Source organism: Volvox carteri (genome assembly GCF_000143455.1).
Source record: "Volvox carteri f. nagariensis unplaced genomic scaffold VOLCAscaffold_13, whole genome shotgun sequence".
NCBI lineage: Eukaryota > Viridiplantae > Chlorophyta > Chlorophyceae > Chlamydomonadales > Volvocaceae > Volvox > Volvox carteri.
Genome location: NW_003307556.1, coordinates 1,626,443 through 1,647,485, shown reverse-complemented (window position 1 = coordinate 1,647,485; position 21,043 = coordinate 1,626,443). Strand labels below are relative to the sequence as shown.

Sequence of the window (21,043 nt, the reverse complement as noted above, 5' to 3'; positions counted from 1 at the left end):
CAATGGCCAACCACGCGCCCCGGGCAGCTGCTATCTGCAGTATCTGCCTACAAACAGAAATAGCCTAAACTGTATGCCCTGCGTTCGTCCCCCTTGAGGGTCCTGACGTAGAGGGGTTTGTAAACCCATAGTTACGACTCGGTACACTATTGCACATAGCTGATCTGGGCCCCACTCAGAAAGCAAAACGCTCACGTTAGCTTCGATGACATACCCCGTCATCGAAATCACCAAACCGGACGCACGCAGTCCAACCGTCAAGTCAGCGTAAAACCATCATCAAAGCAGGCTCAAGGTCGCATTCTGTGCTCCCTGGTGGCCGCCTGCAGGTCCCTCTGTATAACCCCCCGCCTTACCTCAGTTTCCGTAAGGAGCCACGTTCTCATGCGCAGTTATTAAAACCACATCTTCACCTCACTATCACCACACGCAGCTTTGGATAGGAATATCCCACTCGTCAATGCACACACATCATATACGCCACATCAAACCTTAGGCACAGTTAGGCACAGAACCGCACGTCTATCGACCTATCAGTTCACGTGGCTTCCAGCTCCTCCACCATACCAACACGCGTTAGCCACACACAACCGGCCGGCTTTAGCGAGCATGAGTGCGTGCGTGCACACGCAGCTGCTGTACGGTACGCGGGCGGACGTCTCACCTTCGCCTGCGGCATGGCCCAAGGGCTGTGCGTTTGGTGCCAAATGCGGGCAGGTGGCCGTCCTGCCGGCCAATGCAGCACCCTACTCTATCCTATCCTATCCTACCCTACCTAACCTAAGACCTGAGCTCAGGCTACATGTTTTTGCTATATCCTGGAACGGGCAGCCGATGCACGCCCATGCGGCACTCGAACCTGCCATATTTAGCGCCTCACTTCTCGTCTGTCTCGACGCCCGGCTTCTCCTTCGCCCTTCTCAAGCCCTGGTGGGAATGGCTATAACGGCGGCGATCCCTCCCATCCGCACACTGTCTCACTCAATACCCCAAGGGACTCAGGAGGCAAGCGGTCCGCCGCCTTCAGCCACGTCGGCCTGCTCCAGCCCGCGGCACCGTACGGGCTGCGTGTGCCAAAGCCCTATCCAATTCTTCTCGTAGCGCGCGCACTCAAGCGTTTACAACCCCAAAGTCCGGTAATAACCTCAAAGTATCGCGACAAGTTCACCCTGTATCTCATAGAACAAGAACTTGGGACCAGTGCCAGATATCGTTCTGCCAGCGAAAAGGCGCCCAGGTGGGGAGAAACGGCGGCAACAGCGGCGATGGCGAGATACAGCACTGTCGACAAAAAAATGCTGGGCTACTGAGAAGCACATGCATGCTTGCATACATACACATATATGTGTGCATACATGCATATACCCCACCTCCATCACCCGGGGCGCCATCACGTACTCGCGGCGAACATTCCCCGCCCAGGGCCTGCCCATGGCGGCAGGTGCGTACCGCGCATATCACTGCACGAACACGGAAGCGCATGCGCATCAACGAATGGATGCGTGTAGCGGGACGATCACCATCATGACGAAAATACCATTTCATCTGAACATTTGAGCATTTCGTCAGCCCGATGGGTGTCACTGCAAAATCTCCCCACGCCCCGCTGGAGTTGATCGCCACGAATGAAGAGCCGCAAGCAGAGTACGCCTCCCAACAGTCAGCCGCACCAGCCGTCTTCGCCTATAGAAAAGAGTCTTCTTCACAATGCTTGGACAGAAGCCATGAATATTCACTATCCGCATTACCAGTGCATTGCCCAGTCCGGAAGCGTGGCTCAACTGCCAGGCACGTCCAGCTGTTGAGCCCATGCACAGACGCACCATCCAGAGCTCGCCAGAAACACCCAAGGGGACTCGCGAGTTGGATCCGGCGCGTAATGACGCCGCAGCTCCAGGATGTGATTTCCATCACGATCCCTATTTCTCCGCCGCATTCACTCTTCATAAGGAATTACGAACGATGCACACGCCTGTTTGGAAGGGAGGTACGCGCCGACGAGGTGACAGCCGACGGGTTCGGGATGCCCTCCCCCTCCCCTGCAGCGACTTCGACACCTTGTCCTCTTCGAGGCAAAACAACCAAAACCAAGGAGGCTGGGAGTTTGACGGCTTGACGCCCGTCGTCGGCAGACCGGCAGGGCCACGATACCTACAATTCGATGACCCGCTGTCAGTCGTCATGCTGCTGGTCATCCCACCAGCCGTCCTGTTCGTATGCAAGCTTGGCGAAGGGGCTCTGCGGTGCGGTGGGCTGAATGCGCGCCACGTTCGATGCGACCGGCTCCGACGCCGGCGCAGCAGCACCAGAGGGCGACGAACCGGAGGCATTCGGCGAGGCGCTCTGCATCGGCATCCTGGGCGACGTGACCACCGCCGCAACACCGGACCCAGTCCTGGTTTCCGATGCGCTATTGCCGTTCATTGCCTCACACTGAAGGGGGCCCGCGTCGACGGCAGCCTGAGACTGAGGCTCCCCATCCGTCTCAACCTCCGTTTCGGCCCCGGTCTTCCCGTCCCCGGGGGCATACGGGACCCCAAACGCCGCGGCCGCGAACGGGCTACTGCCGCGGCACGCCTTTGCCGCATGCAGCGGCCAAGCCTCAGCTGCCACGGGCTCTGCCGTCTCTCCTGCGTACCGCAATGACGTACACGACAAGCCGTCGGCTTCCTCCGCGGCCTGTTGTTGCTTTGCTGCCGGGTTTGTGGCCAGGACGCTACCTTCGCTGAAGAGCAGCGCCCCCTCTTGTGTGACATCCGGGCTGTGGTGCGTGCCGTCCAGGCCTTCCTCCCAGGCCGACGCGGCGGCAAAGGCGTCGCCTCCGCTGGCGTCGCCACTGCTGTGGGAGACGGCGCCGGCAGCGCCGACGGCCGCAAAGGAAACCCGAAGAGGGGAGTGCATAGCCGGCTGGCACACGCTGAGGTGGCGCAGGTTGCTGTCGTCTAGCGAACGGGAGGTGGAGCTCTTGGCAGGCATGGGCTGCTCTGATCCATGAGTCATGGCGTGCAGCAAGGACGGGATCCGCGACGCACCGCCGCCCCCGGCTACGATGCTCGAGGAGTGAGCGGAGGAGGACCCAGGACCGCCGGGAATGTAAGACCTCGGGGAGCCCGGCGGCCTTGCGGCCATGCCCAAACGACTATAGTGGCCGGCTGATGCCGTAAAGGGACTGCCGACCGTCTCGAATGGTGCACTGGCACTGCCATCAGCGCCATGGGACCCGGCAAGGTTCCGCCTGGCAGTGGGCACAACACGCGACTCCGCCGTGGGCTTGAATGCAGACACTTGCGGGGATGCAAGGAGGCCCCCGCCGCGGGCCCCGGAAGTGGCGTGTGTACGCAACTGCTGCGTCGCAGAGGCTGCCTCGTGCTCCAGCGGTCCAGCGTCCCTGGTGCGGCCGGCTACAGCCGTGGCGGCGGCCGCGTGGCTGCCGACGCTGCCACCGGAAGGCGTGCGGCGGTGTCCGGAGCGGTCTGAGTGTCCGGCGAGCACGTTGTCGCCGTGAGTGTCAACGTGCGCGTGTGCATCGGAATGTGACTGCCGCCCCGCCGTTTCTGGCACGTGTGCATAAACCGACACGACCCGTGGCACGGCGTCGCCACTGGCCGCGGGGCTGGCGCTGACGCTGCCGCTGCCGAGGCGGCGGCCGCCGCTGCTGCTGCTGCTGAGCGGGCCGTCACGGCTAGGGCTCCGCCCCGGGGTTCCAAAAGTGCCGGGTGCTGCAACCATGCCGGCAGTGGAACTCCGCCGGCTGCCATGGCCGACACTGCCGCGACTCCCAGCAAGCGCCCCCGCCAGGCCGCGGTGCGGTGGAGTTCCTGGCTGAGAGTTACAGCCGCCAGCGGCGCTCCGTGGTGTTCCCGACGGTGTACCACTGCCGCCGCCTCCAGTCCGGACGGGCGGGCCATGGTAAAGGGGCGTGCCTGACTTCCGCCTTGCTCGCGCGCTGGACGGTGTCGTACTGGCCGGCGATGCCGGGCGCCCGGACCGTCCCATAACGCCTCCAGCAGCGCCGCGGCTGCTCGCATGTGGTGTCGTCCCGCCGCCTCCGCAACGAGGCGTGCCATTGGTCCTGGGCGATGACGGCGCAGCGGCGCGAGCATGGGCCGTTGCCGGAGCTACTGCCGCGGCGGCCGCGGCAGTAGCAGCGACGCCAAGCAGGTGCTCCGCCACGGCGGCGGAGAGCTGGGGTGCGGCCGCGTCAAGCTCTGTCAGCTGCGCGGCCGGCAAGGAGGCGAACGGGCTGAGACAGGTGATGCTGGGGGCGATAACCATGGGCGTGGAGTACGTCGCCCACATGTTGGGCTGCATCCCTTCGCCACCAGTGTCTTGACCCTGCTGCGGTAGGGCTTCTCCAGGAACAGTGGATGCCGTCGCGTTCGGACCGCTACCATCATGCCTTGGTGAGCATAATGCCGGGAACCCTGATCGCCCAGGCGTTGCTGCCGCAGCTGCCGGTGCCTGACCCTCCTTGCGGCAGGCGACAGCAGCCGCTGTCGCTGCCGTCACCGCCGCCGCCGCCGCAGCTGCCCCGAGCATGCGGCCAGAAGTGGAGGTGGATGACTGACGTGATGAGGTGGCAGTGCTGGGCGCACCCGCGATGTTGCTGCCGGCGCTGACGGCGTGTACGAAACCGCTCTCGGTTGAAGAAGCCGAGAACGATGGGTTGCGATTTGCGCTTCGCACAGAGCTGGGTCCTATGGAACTGGCGCCGCCGCCTACGCCTCCGCCGCCACCTCCCCCTCGTGGATCCGGAGACGCGGGGCAGGAAGCCGAGCCGTGCGCTGACGTCGGAGCACCGACCGCGACCATTTCCGAGAAGGGGCCAATGGGTGCAAAGTGGACGTGCGGTTGCTGGAGGGAGCCACGGTGATGGTGCAGATGCGACTGTGCAGACGGCTGGGAGGTGGTGGCATGGGCCAGGCCGCGTACCGCGCCGGGGGCTTGTGCAGGTGAGGCGCCAGCGTCCAGACCCGAAGGCGTCTGCGTGAGCCTTTCTGCAATTACCTGCGATCCTGACGCCACCGAGGACGCAGTCTCTTCCAAGATCGGGCTCATGCCGTACATGGGCAACACGCTGCCGTACTGCTGATTCCCGTGGGTTGCATTTCTGGATTCCGGTGTTGCCGCACCGCCGGCAGGGTCCGCTGGAAGCTCACCTGCCGCTGGCGGACACATGAAGGGAGATGCGACGCCGGCAGAGGCAGCACGGCGGGCCGCCGCCGCCACTGCGGCTGCTGCTGGCGGCGTCACAGTGCTGCTTTCGGTACCGCCGCTGGCGGGGGCGCTGATCGATCCACCGGCAAATTCCGCGGCAACCACTGCCGGAGGCGATAAGGTGTTGTTTCCGCCGACTTCGCCAGCGTACCGCGCGCCCTGCTGCAACTGCTGCTTCTGTTGCTGGGGGGGTGTCGGTGTGTGGGGCACGCTCATTGCCTGAGGCGGTTGCTGTTGGCGCTGCTGGCGGGCACTCTCTGCCTCGACCCGTTGCATGTTCTGTTCGGAGTGGGTGGGCGCAAAAAGCCAATACAAGACCGCAGGTTAGCGCAGGTTCAAATACGCACACCAGCAGCTCGCGCCCCAGGTAAACGAACCCGCTCGTCACCACCCCATGAAGTAACCCACAAACACCTGCGTCCTCGGCAAAGGCCCAATTGTGTCACATGGCACATGCCACAACCCCGCACCTGGAACACCTCAACGATTTCCTTAAAGGAGGGGCGCTGCGTTGCGTCTGCCTGCCAGCAGCTCTCCATAAGCTGCCTGTACAGCGACAGCGACGCACCCGGCCCACCCGGCAGCTCCGCGTCGGGCGGCACCTCAGGCCTGGAGTTCTCTGTGACGGTTGAGAACATCACCTGCACGCTCATCATGTCCTGGTATGGCTGCCGCCACGTCAGCATCTCCCACATGATGATGGAGAAGCTGTACACTGCGCGCCAGTCAGCGAGGCGGGGTTTTGCGTTTGGAGTATGAAGGACGCGGGTGGGGGCGTAAGGGATGCGGTCAGAGACGAGAAAGAGGTGGGGGAGAGTGATCGCATTAGCATGGTGCATATGCATATGAATGTGCGGCAGAAGCGAAGAGACAAATTGTAGCTCTTTGCATGAAATGCTGCAAGCTAATGAAAATCTCCTAAGACGCCTGGACTGATGGCCAACCACCCGGAGGTCATAACGGGTGTTGAGGCGGTGCAGAGGTTAACGGGGGATGGCGGGTTGCAGGGCCGCCGGAGCTCAACGGCTCATTAGTCTAAGTGAGCGAGGAGGTCCTTGAAAATCCCGCTCGCCAGGAACGAAAGCTGGAGCCAAGCTACCCAAGCGGTCCCGCCACTTATCACCACCACCAGCAACAAAAATCCGCCAACGAAACCAACGGCATCAAGACACGTCACTGCCGTACTCACCGTCTGCCGCCTTGCCAACGGAGCTGTTCCGAATCACCTGCGCATCGATGAAACGGCAGAGGCGCGTAAGGAGATATGTTCAGTCAGCCGGAGGAACCCCGGTCAGGTGCTGTGGCTCTTCCAAACAGCAAAGAGCCGGGACAGGGACCTTGCATGTGTGGCCTCCTGCCAACCCGAAATAACAGCAGCAACAGCAGCGGTGACAAGCCTGCACATGCGGCACTGCGCTCTGATCTGTCACTACGTTGTGTTGCACCCTTCATCCCCTAGGGTTTTCGTCATCCCCTTGAACCAAAGGTTCCCCTTCTTCATCCCCTAAAGGGGAACCGAAGGGGACAACCCTAGGGGACGTAGACCAGAGGGCACCGCACAGGTAGGTCAGCCACGTACATGTGACGCAGACGTACTGGGCCCTGGTCTCAGGGACCAACCACAACCATAACACGCATGCAAAACAGACAGTGAGCTCGCCTCCTAAGAGTTACAGGCCAAAGGACCGAGCCCGCATCACTCCGGAGGCCTTCCCTAAGCAGATATTCCTTCACATTCCCCTTCCGTATGGCCTCCTTTGGCCACCCTTTTGCCAGCCGGCAACACCCCGGCCCCGGCGGCCCATTCCCCCCCCCCGCACCTCCGGCGCCAGCCACCGCGGATTGGTCATCTTGGACACCATCACACTGCCCGTGGCGCCAGTGGCCAGCCGGGCCAGACCAAAGTCCGCAATCTTGACATGGAAACGAGGTCGCTCCCGGTCGATGGTGAGGTCCAGCAGCAGGTTGGGCGACCTGCGCCGGGACGGCGGTGGACGCGCGAGAGGCATACAGTAAGCACACAGCATGCATCGTGCCGCATGTTATCTCTGCTTCAACTTTCCCGTGGGTTCAGCTTCTGCACTGCTGCTTGCATGTGTTGCCGGCTTAACATGCGGCACGAAGTACTGCAGCTGGCGGGGCCCACACACCAATCCCACAGCCCGCGCGGCCGATTTTTTGACACACGGCCTCCTCACCTCAGGTCGCCGTGTATGACGGGCGGCTTGCGGCTGTGCAGATACTGCATACCCGATGCCACATCCCGCAGCATGTCCAGCCGCTTGCTCCAGGTGAGTTCCTTGGCTGCCTTGGGGTTGCCCTTGTGGGCCTTGTGCAGCAGGTCAAAGAGGCTGCCGTGAGGGTAGTACTGCATCACGATGCACGGCGGGTCCAAGCACATCTGCGAGAACCGCGCGATAAAAGAGGACGCACACGTGAACAAAGGAAGTGGAACTCCAGATCTAAACAAATGGACGACGGAGGGTTAGGATAATGTGCATTGTGGAAAAAATGGAAAATTTTCACAAGTCAAGAAATACCAATTTCCGAAGTCCCAAGCAGAGGAGGATGTAAGAACGGAGCGGCAACATGCGGGGGCCATGAGCCTTTTCTAAAGCAACTGCGCCGCGAGGAGAAACGGACGCATACGCGTGATCTCATGATCTCATGCCGCATCTCATGCCGCATCTCATGCCGCTTTGAAGGCAAGGGCCAGCGCAAATGATAACACAGGTAGAAGCCGTGACGAGATGTATCAAGGCTAACAAGTGGGCTTTCCTTATCCAGCCCTTTCCCCCTCTCCCCCCATCAGAAAGCCGCGTCCCTCTTCCATGAGTGGCTGCCTGTTTCCCCTGCTCCCCCAGGGCGCCCCACGTGCCGTGGTGCCTTCCCGCCGCTCCTTCTCACCGCCAGGAAGCGCATGATGTTGGGGTGGCTAAGACTGCCCAGCAGCGTCACCTCGTGCATCAGCGATTGGTACTCCTTGTCGTCCATGTTCTGCACCGCGAACAGCTTCTTAACCGCTACCTGCGCACCGCACCGCGGATTGCCACCTCAAATGTACAGAGCAGGGGGAAGTTTGGATGCGGTAAAAACCGCCTCGCATGCGGCCCCGGGACACTTAGCCACGGATGGCACGGGTAACAGGACTCAACGAGCGCGCGGCTTCACAGCAGTAGCCGGTAGCAGTCGGTAACGAAGAAGCCGCAACGTGGAGAAAAACATAGCGGCTTTTCCTGGCCTGCCTGGCCTCGTTAAGGGGAAATACCTTTATATAACCTTTCTGATATAAGCAATTTACCCATACACGCCCGCGGGTGACCGCTACGGCTACCGTGGCCATACCGACGCCACGCGAGAGAGATACCGTTTGTACATCGACAACTCACATTGGACCCCAACCACTCCGCCAGCAGCACCTCGCCATACGCCCCTGAACCGATTTTCCGCTGCACCTGCAGCTCAGCATAGTCTATGGTCTGGAAATGCGGAAAGGAGGCGCCGGCCAGAGGGTCCACCACCCCCGGCTGAATGTTGCCAGCGGCATCGATGCTATCCTTGGAGCTCTGTCGCCGGTGTTGATTCGCCGGCCCGCCAGCAGACGAAACCTGCTGCATTGCCCCCGACTGGGCCGTGCTCATGCTGGCAGCACCTAAGCTGTTGAGGCTGCCGCCGGCGCTGGGGCCGGCCAACACCTGCGGACTGGCCATCTGGCCGCTGGCGTGTAGCGGAATGTCGGTACTCGCCGCAAGGGACTTGGCGGAGTCGCGTTGATGCACCATGGAGCTGGATGCGGAGTTGTAGTGGCATGCGCCGCTCTGTGACGCATCGGCTACAGTGGCGGCAGGAGCGGGTTCCACAGGAGAGGGCCGGTTGGAGGGACAGGGACAGGGACAGGGACAGGGGTGATAAAGCCGTGAGACTCGGGATGCCAAATGGGCAAGCGGGCGCAAGTAGGAGGCTGACCAGGAGGGCTGGGTCAAGGAGCGCGGGGGCTCATGTCCATACCCCATACCCACCCCATACGCACGCAAGCCGCTGAGGTTCAGCTTCATATTAGCTCGCCACACACCCAAACATGGGTAATCGCAAATTCCGAAGGTCATACCCCGCAAATGTATGTCCACCATCGCACCCGGTTGCTCTGCTGATCCACCCACCCACCTTGGGCGCACATCGGCCCCTCCCCTCCCCTCCCCTCCCCTCCCCTCCCCTCCCCTCCCCTCCCCTCCCCTCCCACCAGCCGTACCTATTTGCAGCGAGTTGTATGAGGGCGTGTGCGTGAACACCAGACCTGACCGCTGTGCCTCTGCCGCCAGGTCGGCTGCGTGCCACAGCCGAATGGTACCCAGGATGGACGCAGTGACGCAGCTGGTGGCGCCCCAGACCATACGATCAAGTCGACTTTTATGGGCCGACACCACCACCTGCGGAGGTTCGAGGAATCGGTGTGGGGCGCAGGGTGCTGTGACAAGATACACGGGAAGCATTGCCGCTCTATAGAGAGGACCCTACGGGATGCAACATACACACACACACATCACCAGCTCGTCCCCTCACCCAGACGCTCCGTTTCCATCCCCAGGGAGGGACTGGTACTGGCGCTGGTGCGCTTGTCGCCAGCACGACAGATTCTACGGCTGCACCCCTGCCTCCGCCACCAGCTCAGTGTCCATCAGCGCAGCCCCCCCCCCCCGGCCTCCTTCCCCTCCACCCCGTCACCCCTCTCCCGCACACCAGCATCAGGGGCCCCGGCACCAGCTCCCGGCCCACACCCCCAACCCCACGGCCCGCAAACCCGCACCATCTTAGGCCGGTGTGTCCCGAGAGACTGCGGCGATGCAGAGTCTGAGCCCGGTGGCAGACCGCTTTCCGCTGCGGGCTGTCTGAACAGGTGCAGTTGACCGCCCTGGTGGCCCGTCACCACCAGGTTGTAAGCCTCGAACACCGCAATGCCACGACAGGGGCTGCCCAGGTCGCCGATGCGCAGGAGCGGCGCCAGGGTGCGGTGCTCTGGGTGCCACAGCAGCACCTGCCCGTTGTCATGCCCCGTGAGGAGCCGCCAGCAGCCGCCCACCGGCGCGTGGTGCCCGTCGCTGCGCGTGTGTCGGTGTAGGGTAACGGGCTTGGCGTGGAGGGAGGGCCCCGCGGAGGAGGCGTTGGCGTTGGCGGACTTGCATGGCCAGCGCAGGGCGGCCATGGCGTGGCAGGGGCCAAAGATGCCGCACTCGAACACGTCCAGGTCCTACGTAGGACGCGAGGGCGGACGGTGTATGCGGGGGTACATGTGCATTCATCGGGGGCGGACGATGGGGATGCTCAGGCACCCGGGGGTTAGCTCGAGGGGGTTATGTTCAAGGGAATGCTTTCAAAAGATATATCACAAATCAGTTGGACTAGATTGCCAAGGTCCCAGAAGGAAGCAAGGAAAGCGGCCAGAAGCAGTGCCAACCAACCCAGGTGGACCTCTTCAGCGCTCCAGAAAGGGAGCCCCGGAGGGCAGGGTGAGCTCGGGGCACGCACCTGCAACGTCTCGGCGTCCCAAAGCTGCAGCCAAGGGCAAGACCGGCCCCCGCTGGCCCACGCACGGCCCCCGCGCACAAAGATGCAGCGCACCGGCCCCTCCATAGTCCCCGGGGGAGAATGGTGGTGTTGGGTGCCGCCAGTAGCGTTACCGCCACCACCGCCGGCGCCACTTGCGGGGATGCAGGTCGCACCCGAGTTGGTAACAGCGGCATGTGGTAGGTTGCTGTCGCGGCCTGCGGCCGTCGTTGTCGCCGCTGCTGCAGCGATGGCGCCCGAAGTCCCCGCCGCCGCCGCCGTGGCGGCGGCAAAGACCGCTGCTGCTGATGCTTGGCCGCTGTTACAGCTGCTGTTGTTGTAGCGCTTGCCGAACAGGCTCCCGGGCGCCCCCTTCATCTTCACCAACAGCGCTTGGGAGCGCTGCAATGAGGCCACAGTCTCCAGCTGCCCACCCTCCGGCTCGTATGCCATAACCTAGCGAGGGCGCGACGCAGAGACGCAGCGGACGAGTGAGACCTAGCCTTCCCTGCTGCGCTCCTGAATGGTTTTACGTTACCGCCAAGAAAACGGGTATCGGTTCTGCGAATGTCCTTTGCATGTATCCTCCCAAGTCTCTTGGGAGACGTGCCGTTCCATTAAAGGTAGAACTGGCCAAATGAAGCGGGTGGATAAAACATAGACTCCTGGTTGTCCTGCACCTCCGAGCTCCCAGCTCCAGGGTTGAACATCACCGCGAACCTTTGGTAAAGTATGCTTTCAGCAAGGTAACCTATATAGTATTTTTTGGCAAAAATGGGAGGGCACCTGCCGCCCCTGCCTGCCCACTATCGCGTCCGAACTGAGCCCCTAAGCATCACGGCGAACCCGCTACTCACACACTCTGCTACGGCTTTCCATTCCACCCGGCCCCTTTCCTTAGTCAAACACTCAACCACGTACCGGACCCGCCAGGGCCATTCCAAGCCACGGATCCTATACTTCAGTCGAACAACTCCACCACCACCCACGAACATGCCAAACCCCAGCAGCCCGCACCCCAAAACGCTCTCACCTTGATGCGTCCGCTCTCGTCGCCCACCCATGCACGCCCGATCTCATCGAATGCAATGGCCTTGACCGCCGCCGTGAAGGCCTTGCTTTCCACCGTGCGCTCCCATTGCAGCTTGTACCGCACCCGCACCTGGCCCTTAGCATGGCCCGTCCACACGCTGCTGCCGTCGTCCACTCCCAGCGCCGTCACGTTGCAGGCCTCCGGGAAAGTCGTCGTGGACTGCATCGCCTCCGAGTAGTACTCCAGCCGCTGGCCCACTGACCACCAGATGCTCACGTACTCGCTGGCTTGGAGCTGTGCCGCCGGCGGCACGTATGCCAGAGCCAGCACCTTCTCGTGGCGGTTCGCCTGCAGGACCTTGCCGACCAGTACCTGCGATGCCGTTGGTGGCTGCTGCGGCACGACCCCGACGGAGCTGCGGGTGAGCTGCACTGGCGTGTCCGCCGTTGCGTTATGCGGCGCAGGGTTGGCGGTGCCAGGCGCGGCGGCAGACTGGCCGGGGATGGCGGCAGCGGAGCCCAGCGGCGGCGTCGGTGCTGCCAGGGCGGTAATAGGGGGTGACGGCAGCTGCGACCGGCGTGCTGCCGGTGCTGGTGCTGGCGGGTTGAGCTTTCTAAGGAGCTCCGTTTGCTTCTCGAATTTGGAGTGTATGTAGGACCGCAGAAATATGGTCATGATCTTGACCATGGTACTGTACTTGCCGTACACATCCACCAGCGTGATTCCCCGCTTGGCGGCGCAAGTGATGTCGCAGGCGATGCCGATGAAGTCCGGATCGACGTGGTCGGAATCGACAAGTTGGGCAACAGCCTGCACGATAGTAGGATTTTGGGGGTAGCGGCCACAGCGGTCAAAAGCAGCACCAGTAGAATGATCGTGAATAGAAACAAGGACAGCGCACAATGCCTTGCTACAAGAAACCCAAATCGCAGATCACAGTCTAAGATGGAAATGGAGATAAACACGAATCAGCTTACAATTATTCGAGCGACAAAATCGTAAGCCCGGGTCACCCTTGCAGCCCGTGGCTGAACGACAGTTCCACGGTCGCCGCCGCGAGCAATCGCCTCCCACTTACAAATTTCACCCGCTTCCTAGGGCCCTTAGCAACAGCTCTAACCCTTGCCCACCGCACCTCGGCACTCTGGCCTCGCGACCTACCCTTTCGAGGCGGCCCATTGCCCGATGCGCTTCCTCTCGCAGCTTGCTCGCTGCCTCCCGGAAGGATTGCGCTTCCGACACCGCCGTGTCCAGCTGCTTAACAGCCTGGCGCGCAGAATGCATTTCCTCGCGGAGGTAATAGGCTGTGCCCATCTCACGGATTGTTGGCCCTACAGTATCAGGGGGCGCGGTTATTGAGCGGGGCCCCAGCCCGCTTGCCAACGCAAGGGACGTACCCCCTTGTGCAAGCTACGTACCGTTCGTAGACCTGTCGGTTGTCTTGCCGAGGCTGCCGAGGAGACCCCTGAATGACCCTTCACCCGGTCGTATCGTGCTGCGGGTTATCGTCCTAAATCTGCCAGGCGCTGGGCTGGGCTCCTCTGTTGACATCCTCTGTGGACGGGACCTGTTCGCAGCGTATGAGCCCAACCAACAAACCATTGTAAGACGCGGACGAGGGCCATGGAGGGCTCATAATCACAGCAAGGTCAACAAATTACACGGGACGGTGTTCCATCGCCCTCAATAAACCCGAGCTGCGCAACACGCCGCCATGTGACCGAAAATCAAACTCACCAATCATGGAAAGTTAAGACATACACGTAAGAGGTTACTTTGGCAGTGGTGACAGCTGTCCCTTTTGCAAGAGCACCCTTCCAGGCTGAAAACGAATCAGTCTAAAACAGACACAAGGCTACCTTGATGCCGCTCTTGCTTTCGTCCAGCCGTCCAGCGTTAGGTACGCATCGTGGCTTGACACTAGCGTGCGTCAGCCCAATGCTTCCTTCTACTATCACATCGCAGCAAGGGGCAAATGTGAAGCCCCATGCTGTTAAAGCAAAGGAGAACAGCTAGGAAATGTTTTTATATTGGTCCTAGCCTGGCTCAGGTTCAAGCAGCATCGACTAAGACGGATGACATATCGAAACCGAATCATGACCACGGGCCTCACAACTCTAAAACGTTGAGTCCTTATAAGGACGACGATATCGATTCAGGAATTAAGCCCATTGCGACGTGGCGAGGACATCGACAGGTCGTGCCCCGTACGCGTATCTTGCGTCCTTCTTCTACTGGTACAACCATATCACAGGACGTGTAACAGGATGCTAACATCAAGCCCCACTCTTTGCATCAAGTGTTCGTCTTTCGTCTTGTGTATGTCCCAAGGGTCGCCTAGGGCTAGAAAAGCAGAGCTGCATGGCTTGATCCGCACAGGCGCATTTAACCGACACGATGGAAATGAGTTCGCGCTTGAGTACTTCATCAAATTAGGTTTCCTTGCCGTAAGCCAACCCAATTGTCAGCTAACTTGGCGCGTATGAGTTACCCGTGAACGGACTTCCGTTTCCAGTAAAGGACAAATCGTAGGACTCAGATTGACAGGTGGAAAAAGCTTTGGACACTATCACTTATTATGCCCTCCTGTGCTCTCGTCATGCGCACAGCAAAACCGGTTGCCGTGGCACTGAGGCCGTACTTATTAGTCCTTACGGCATGCCATTAGGCTCCTGAGATCAGGTTGCAGGCCGCAGTTGGCAGCAGGGACCTGTAGGGACACAGAGCTCGTGGCCTCGCGGCGAGGTGCACGGCTTGTCAAAAGCACAAAACACGTGCAGTGCACGGCCAGCTGGCCATCTGGCTCTACTCATCGTGAGTCTGGAGCCCACCGTAACAACCAGATAAGTAGAGGAGCTGCGTGGCAGTCTGCAGCATATGGTTGCCCCACGCGACCGCGAGCTGCGCGAGGAAGTCAAAGTCAAATTGTCCGCAATTACAGATGACATGGGCGGGGAACATCGTTGCTATTATCCTAGAACTTCCGCGAAAGAAGTACATTCTAAGCTGGCCTATCAACAGGAAAGTGCATCTTATAGCACCCACCATCGGGCACAAGCCTTGCAGGTTGCCGGCCGTTTGCATGGGGTGTGACAACATCTTATGTGAACATTATCCACAACTATTACTTTATCTTGAGCGCGTTTATCGCGCACCCAGTTAACTTAATAAGATTGAGTCTATGGCTTATCTGATTGTGGACATGAGTCCGGTATATTGTACATGATCGTAGGGTGCGAAATTCAGGACGTACGTAGCCCTTCCCCCTACATATCACACATTGCGTAAGTTTGGAGACTTATAAAAGCAAACCGTCCTAAAGTGAGTTCGGATTCAGCAGCTCAGGGTTTCACGATGCAAGCTGAACAGCAGGGAGCTTTAGTAGTTCCAAAGTATAACCGAAGACGGTGTACAGTTGTACAAGGCTAGGACAGCGAGTCATGGAGCGGGATAAAAAGACACAAAACCAGTTAACAGGTACATGCTCCAAACATTTGTGTTACATGGAGCTATCAGACGTGCGCGGATGTATCGGGCGCGTGGTGCTGCGTCCCCAGACCCATGTTCCGAAGCTCCTCGCGCCGCCGCCGCAGGGACTCGGGCGTCAGGCCCTACGTCCAAGAACGGGGGATAGGGCGGGGCGAGCATTGAGAAAGTCGTCTTCAAACAAAACGATTTAATGTCAGCAACTTGAAAATCTGGCAGACAGTGCTGTCTGTCTTTACTGCCTGAAACCCGCATACAGCGTGGCCTTCCGGGTCTGACCGCGAGTCCGGAAAAATCCTTTTGTCCTGTGACATTGACTACATATGTCCTCCATGTTACGTGTTAAATTAGAGATGCAGAATAGTTGCAGATCGCCTTGGCTGTTTGCGGTATATGTCCTGGAGCGGAGGGAACAGAAATGGAGTCGGAGGAGCTGCGATGTCGTGCGTGGACTACAGCGCAAGACGAGCACGCTGCGCCGGACCACCTGGAGGCCCATCATCACCACCACCACCACCACCACCACCAACAACAACAACAACAACGACAACAACAACAACAACAACAACAACAACAACAACAAAACACCAACACCGTGTGCACGCAAGTGATAAAGTGGACGGCTACAGGCGTAACAGAGAACATCAGCGGATTCACTTGATGTCCTCCTTAATCCATTCGCCCTTCCCTCTTTCCCTTTCTCACTCCCCGTCACACGCACCCTCATGCTCTCCATGAGGGCCGTCACGCTGGGTAGGCCCAGAACCGCAGCCAGCAGCTGCTTCGCTCCGGGATCCAAAGCGGCCACCCGGGTGCCCAGCTGCGCACAGCCTGAGAAGGGGCGGGAGAGAGAGAGAAACAAATGGATGTAGCTACATAGGTAATTGTGTTGGATGTTGGGGTCAAATGGGAGGCGGAGGACCTGAATGGGTAAACAAAGAAAAGAGAGGAGACAAGTGTGCAATTAGTGGCAAGGAAGGTAGGGCCCAAGGAAGTTACGTAGGGCCCAAGGTAGGGCCCAAGGAAGGAAGTGGAAGAGGAGCTTAAGACGGGAAACCCCACACGGAACAGACAAGATACTGAGCACACTGAGAGAGGGGAAGAATGAGAGCCAGGGTTGAATATGACATAAGTCGGAATGTGGCAGCGCAGGCATGACCTTGTCCTTACCTTCCGGTGTTGCTGGGATCCCTGAACATGTCTCATCCGCAAGGAGGTCCCGCAGCAGCGCAGTAGCGGCCGCCTGGGCAGCGGGTCGGCTGCAAGCTCCCGGCATCACCTGATTGGTCAAGGGTGGCGCCGGTGCGGAACATTGGCGATGGTGGGCGCAACGTGTGGTGACTTATGGAAAGAATGCAACACCAACTGCTGAGCTTCAACAACAACGACGACGCCAACGACAAGAACATTAACAACAACAACAACAGTTGGGGCAGGTAGCCTGTTTAGGGCTCCTCAGAGGTGATGTGGCGCCTTGTAGCATCCGGGGCGTATCACGGGATCTGCATCCCCACCGTTCGGTTCTTATCTGAAAGAATCGTGATTTAACACGCCTCTCGCGCGGCTCTCGCTTAGTTCGTTCGCAGTCTTCTGCGCCGCTGTGTTGTCTAGCCAGGGGCTGGGAGAGCGCCCCGGCTGGCGTGAGTGAGTGCTCGTCCTTTCTCGGGACGAGCCGCCCACAATGTAACACCCCATCAAGAACAACAACATCAACAACAACAGAACATCAACAGCACAGGGAGAGCACCCCAGGCAATGGGCAAGGAGCGGCAGCGGGGCAGCGGGGCTGGGTTAGGATGGGCAGGGCGCAACACGCGGTCCTGAATACGATAGACGTCTCGTTCTTGAATCCAGAGAACCAGAAAGCAGCCCTAAGAAAATTCACGTACGTCTGTACGCGGCACCCTCCGAGCGCGTTGCACCGCACCTGCACCCGCGCGGAAACACCCGCACCCAGAGCTCTGCCGCACTGCCCCACGGGCACCGCCACCCACCCACCTTGGCCGCTGTGAGGGTTGCGGCATGCTCCCCCGCGTCGAAGTACCACAGCGTTACGGCGTGCCGGGGCGCGTAGGCCGGCATCACCTCATGCGCCACCTCCGCCGACAGAAACAGCGCCACCCGACCCGCCAGCGGAAGCACGTCCACTACACCCTCCGCACCCTACCAAGCGAAAATGCAGGTGGTCAAGGAACAGGCAGGAAAGGCACAGGACAGGGGCCAGTGGACAGAGCGCTGCCAGGTTTCTTGGGTACCCGAGTCCTTGCATCTGTTGCAGCGTGCCTGTGGTGGCTGTGGTGCTCGCTCATGCAGGCAGCAGGGGGGGTGACGGCGGCAATGATGCGGTTATGATGCGCATCAAGGCGGTGATGCGCCGGGGTGGTCGAGGGGATACCGGCGCCTGATGGCCTGTGGCCTCTTCACTTCCCCTCACGTCTTCGACACACCACGATGACAGAACGATGCTGCCGCAGCAGCAGTAGCAGCAGCAGCAGAGTACACCGAGCGCAACCTGGACATGCAGCATGCGCAGTTGCCTATCCACACTGCCCGAAGACCCGGACAGTCACCAATAGTCAGCTTCCAACTATCGACTGACCTCCCGCACGGGGAAGAGCCTCAGCGCGCCGCCCTGCTGTTCCTGCCAGCCGGGATTCAGATAGGTGAGCACCGTCAGCCGGCGGCCGTCCATCGCGGTGTTGTCCACATGCTTGGCGAAACGAGCGCCCTTGCCCTGCGATGTGGAACAAACACGACATGGAATAGACGCAGTATCGTGTAGGCCGGCCGTGGCGGGCGTATCATCCCGTAGCGGTAGCAGTAGCAGTAGCAGCGGGGAAAGGGGCTTCAGATCCGGCGGCCGCTCACTCACGGGGTATATGGCCATCATGGCGTCACTACGGCGATGTAGCCCCGCCAGGTACGGCAGCCGGGTACGGAGTCCCTCGAAAACAAGCTCGTCCACATCCGCCAACATCTGCAATCCACACCGCCAGGACCAACCGCGCGAGCGGCAGCAGCATCAGCCTCAGCAGCAGGAAGACGGGGCGCGAGGCCGGGTCCGGGGCGCCCCGGATGGGGTTAGGACGCCAATCCGAAGTTGGACATGCGAGGAGTGGACGCGGGGAGGGAGCGGAACCATGAACACCGTGCGCTGCTGTATGTGGGGGTTGCTGTCTCGCACAGCTGTGTGCTGCCAACTGGCAAAGATAAGAGCCGAGCCTCAATGCCGACACCGGTTTAAACACCATGTACACCATGTAATGTCGTCGGCAGGGGGACAGTGCGGAGGGAATTCAAGGCTGCTCAGCAGCGCATGTCCGCTGTGACACACACCGTGACTTGACAGGGCCCTCTCCTCTCATCACTTACACAACCCAATCATCTGCACCAAACAGCAGCAGCAGCAGCAGCAACAGACAAGATGGCGACCCTTGGCTCATACGTGCCTGCTGCAGCTGCATGAAACTACAAGGTCGCCGCACGCCGTCCTTCACAAATGCCGTGGCGTTGAGTGCTTGGTCGTCCAGCCACAGTACAACGTCGCCGCGTACGGACGATACGGAAATTTGGGCCCCAGCCTCCGCCTCCTTGCCGACCCAGATCATGCCAGCGCTGTAATGCGGTTCCATTACCTTGAGCTCGGCACGGGCACCCTTGATGGCGGCTGCGGGGAAGGCAGCGGGTTCCGGAGCGAAAGCGAAAAAAAATGCGCGCGATGTGCGTGTGTGCGGGTTAGCATAAAAACCTGACTTGTAACAAGTTATAATAAACCCAAGGGGAAAAGGGGGAGGGGGAGGGAGGGAGGAGGAGGGAGGGAAGGGGAGGGGGGAGGGGAAGGGGGGAGGGGGAGGGAGGGAAGGGGAGGGGGGAAAGGGGGAGGGGGGGGAGAGGAGAGGGGAACGGGGGAGGGGGGAAAAGGTGAGGGGGGAAGGGGGAGGGGGGGAGGGGGCGCCTCCAACGGCGGAAAATGGAAGAGGAGCGACATCCTGAAGGACGGCCGTGATGTACGGCACCCTACCTTCCGATATGTAGTTGTCCAGTACAGCATAGCCGTACGCGTCGAGCGTATCGGCGACGCGCTGCAAGATTTCGTTGACCTTATTGGCCTTGCGGCGCTCCGCAGCCACCGAGCCGCGTTGGTGAATCCCCATCAACTCCGCAATGGCAGCTGTGGAGGCGTGCGCACTCACTCGCAATGCGTTGGCGACCGAAAGGTAGCGACAGTCGATTGGCGGCGCGACAGGCGGCAAGCCTGGCGGCAACGGTGGCGGCGGCGGCAGGTCAGGCGCCGTGAAGGAGAAGCCGGCGTCACGGCTGCTGGTCCCGCCAGCGGGTTCGAATGCGGCCGCGACCCGGGCAGCGTTGACACCACTACCGCCGCCGCCGCCGCCACCACCGCAAATTGACTGCTGTGCAGCAGAATCGGCGGCGTCATGTACGGCGCTCCGGCCGTTATGCTCTGATCGATGCCGTGACGGCGGCGGCATTGCCGGCGGCGAGTCACAGTAGTACTCCTCGTACAACTTTGCATCATCGTCGCCGCCGTTGACGTCGGTGCTAACGGTGGATGTCACGGTGGTCGCGTCGGCGTCGGCGCCCGATGCTACTGCGGCTGTGCAGGGTGCTGGCGGGGGCGAGGTCACTCGGCCATTGTCAGGAGCACTCGCCCTGACGGAGGTGGCGGAGGCGGAGGAAGAGGGGGCGGGTCCCGCCGCTGCCACTGACGTGCATCCTGTGACGCAGCTGACGCCGCCGCCGATGGAGGGCAGTCCAGTTGCTCCGGAGGACGTTGCGCTGGTGGCGGCGGAGCCGAAGCCGCTACCCCCGGTCGCGAGCTGGGAGGCCGCGGTGCCGGTGCTACCGTCACCGCTGCTGCCGTCGCCGTCGCCTCCGTGGCGGCCTTCACCCTTCAGCGTGACGGCTGTGGCCCTGCCCAGGGCTGCAGCTGGGGCCGGTGCTTCGCCCGGAGACGGCGTTACGCTCCCCATCATTGTCATCGCGACAAGTTGGTCTGGTTGGGATGGGGAAGCGGCCTGGACGGCAGGGCTGGCCCTGGGACTGGGGCTTGCAGCTTCTGCTGCTGAACAGTGTGCAGCATGGGGCTCCGATTCTATTCGTGTTGGTGGGAGTTCCGGTGGCGGCGCGTCGGGAGGGTGGGATGGGTGCGCTGCTATGGACTCGGTGTCGGAGGCGGGCGGAGCTGGATGGACCAGTGTGCTGCGCCGTGCGGTGGCCGTGAAGATGAGTTTGCCTGTCGACCGCTTGAAGCGGACCCTGCCAGTATCTGGGTCGACGGCAACGGGCAGGACAGCCTGAACGGATTGAGCGCAGCTGGGGCTCTGGACGAGCAGTGTATCGTCACCCAGGACCTCCACAATGACGTCCGCCGCAGAGGATACGCCGGGTGGGAGCACCACCACCGCCTCCACGCCGTCATTGCCTGGGTTCAACGAAACGCTGATCTCCATGCGAGAATGACGGTGCCGTTGGGCACATCGACTACTTGGCTTGCAACACTTTGGCGTAGTGCAATTAACGCAATTCAACGGGATCAATTTCAATTCAAAATTATAAAGCTTTCGTAAGGGTATGGGATAGTTATTGTATTGAGCTTTCGCACTGCCAAGGACAGACGTGCACGACTAGCGCAAGCACGACTAGCTCCTACACGATAATCAGATTCAAACGCAGGCACAAGTTCAAGTCATACCTACCTAAAGTACTTTTTTTACTATAAAGCTTGGAATGCCGGGGTCGGGGACC

The 21,043-nt window shown here is 60.6% G+C and overlaps 2 protein-coding genes across 2 annotated transcripts; both read right to left on the bottom strand.

The window, feature by feature from the left end:
* Positions 1 to 5,807: 5,807 nt before the first annotated feature.
* Positions 5,808 to 8,253, bottom strand: VOLCADRAFT_33660 (uncharacterized protein; the record flags this gene model as incomplete). Its single annotated transcript, XM_002949146.1, has 4 exons — positions 5,808 to 5,932; positions 7,004 to 7,191; positions 7,416 to 7,618; positions 8,125 to 8,253. Coding segments are annotated over 4 exons (645 nt in total), but the record flags the coding sequence as incomplete, so codon positions are not given.
* A 7,050-nt stretch (positions 8,254 to 15,303) lies between these two features.
* VOLCADRAFT_104259 (uncharacterized protein) lies at positions 15,304 to 20,748 on the bottom strand (the record flags this gene model as incomplete). The annotated part of the gene is made up of 9 exons (XM_002949145.1): positions 15,304 to 15,402; positions 15,999 to 16,108; positions 16,448 to 16,556; positions 17,276 to 17,440; positions 17,877 to 18,011; positions 18,150 to 18,254; positions 18,763 to 18,944; positions 19,299 to 19,948; positions 20,006 to 20,748. 9 exons carry the CDS (start codon positions 20,746 to 20,748, stop codon positions 15,304 to 15,306), a joined length of 2,298 nt encoding a protein of 765 aa, XP_002949191.1.
* Positions 20,749 to 21,043: the final 295 nt, after the last annotated feature.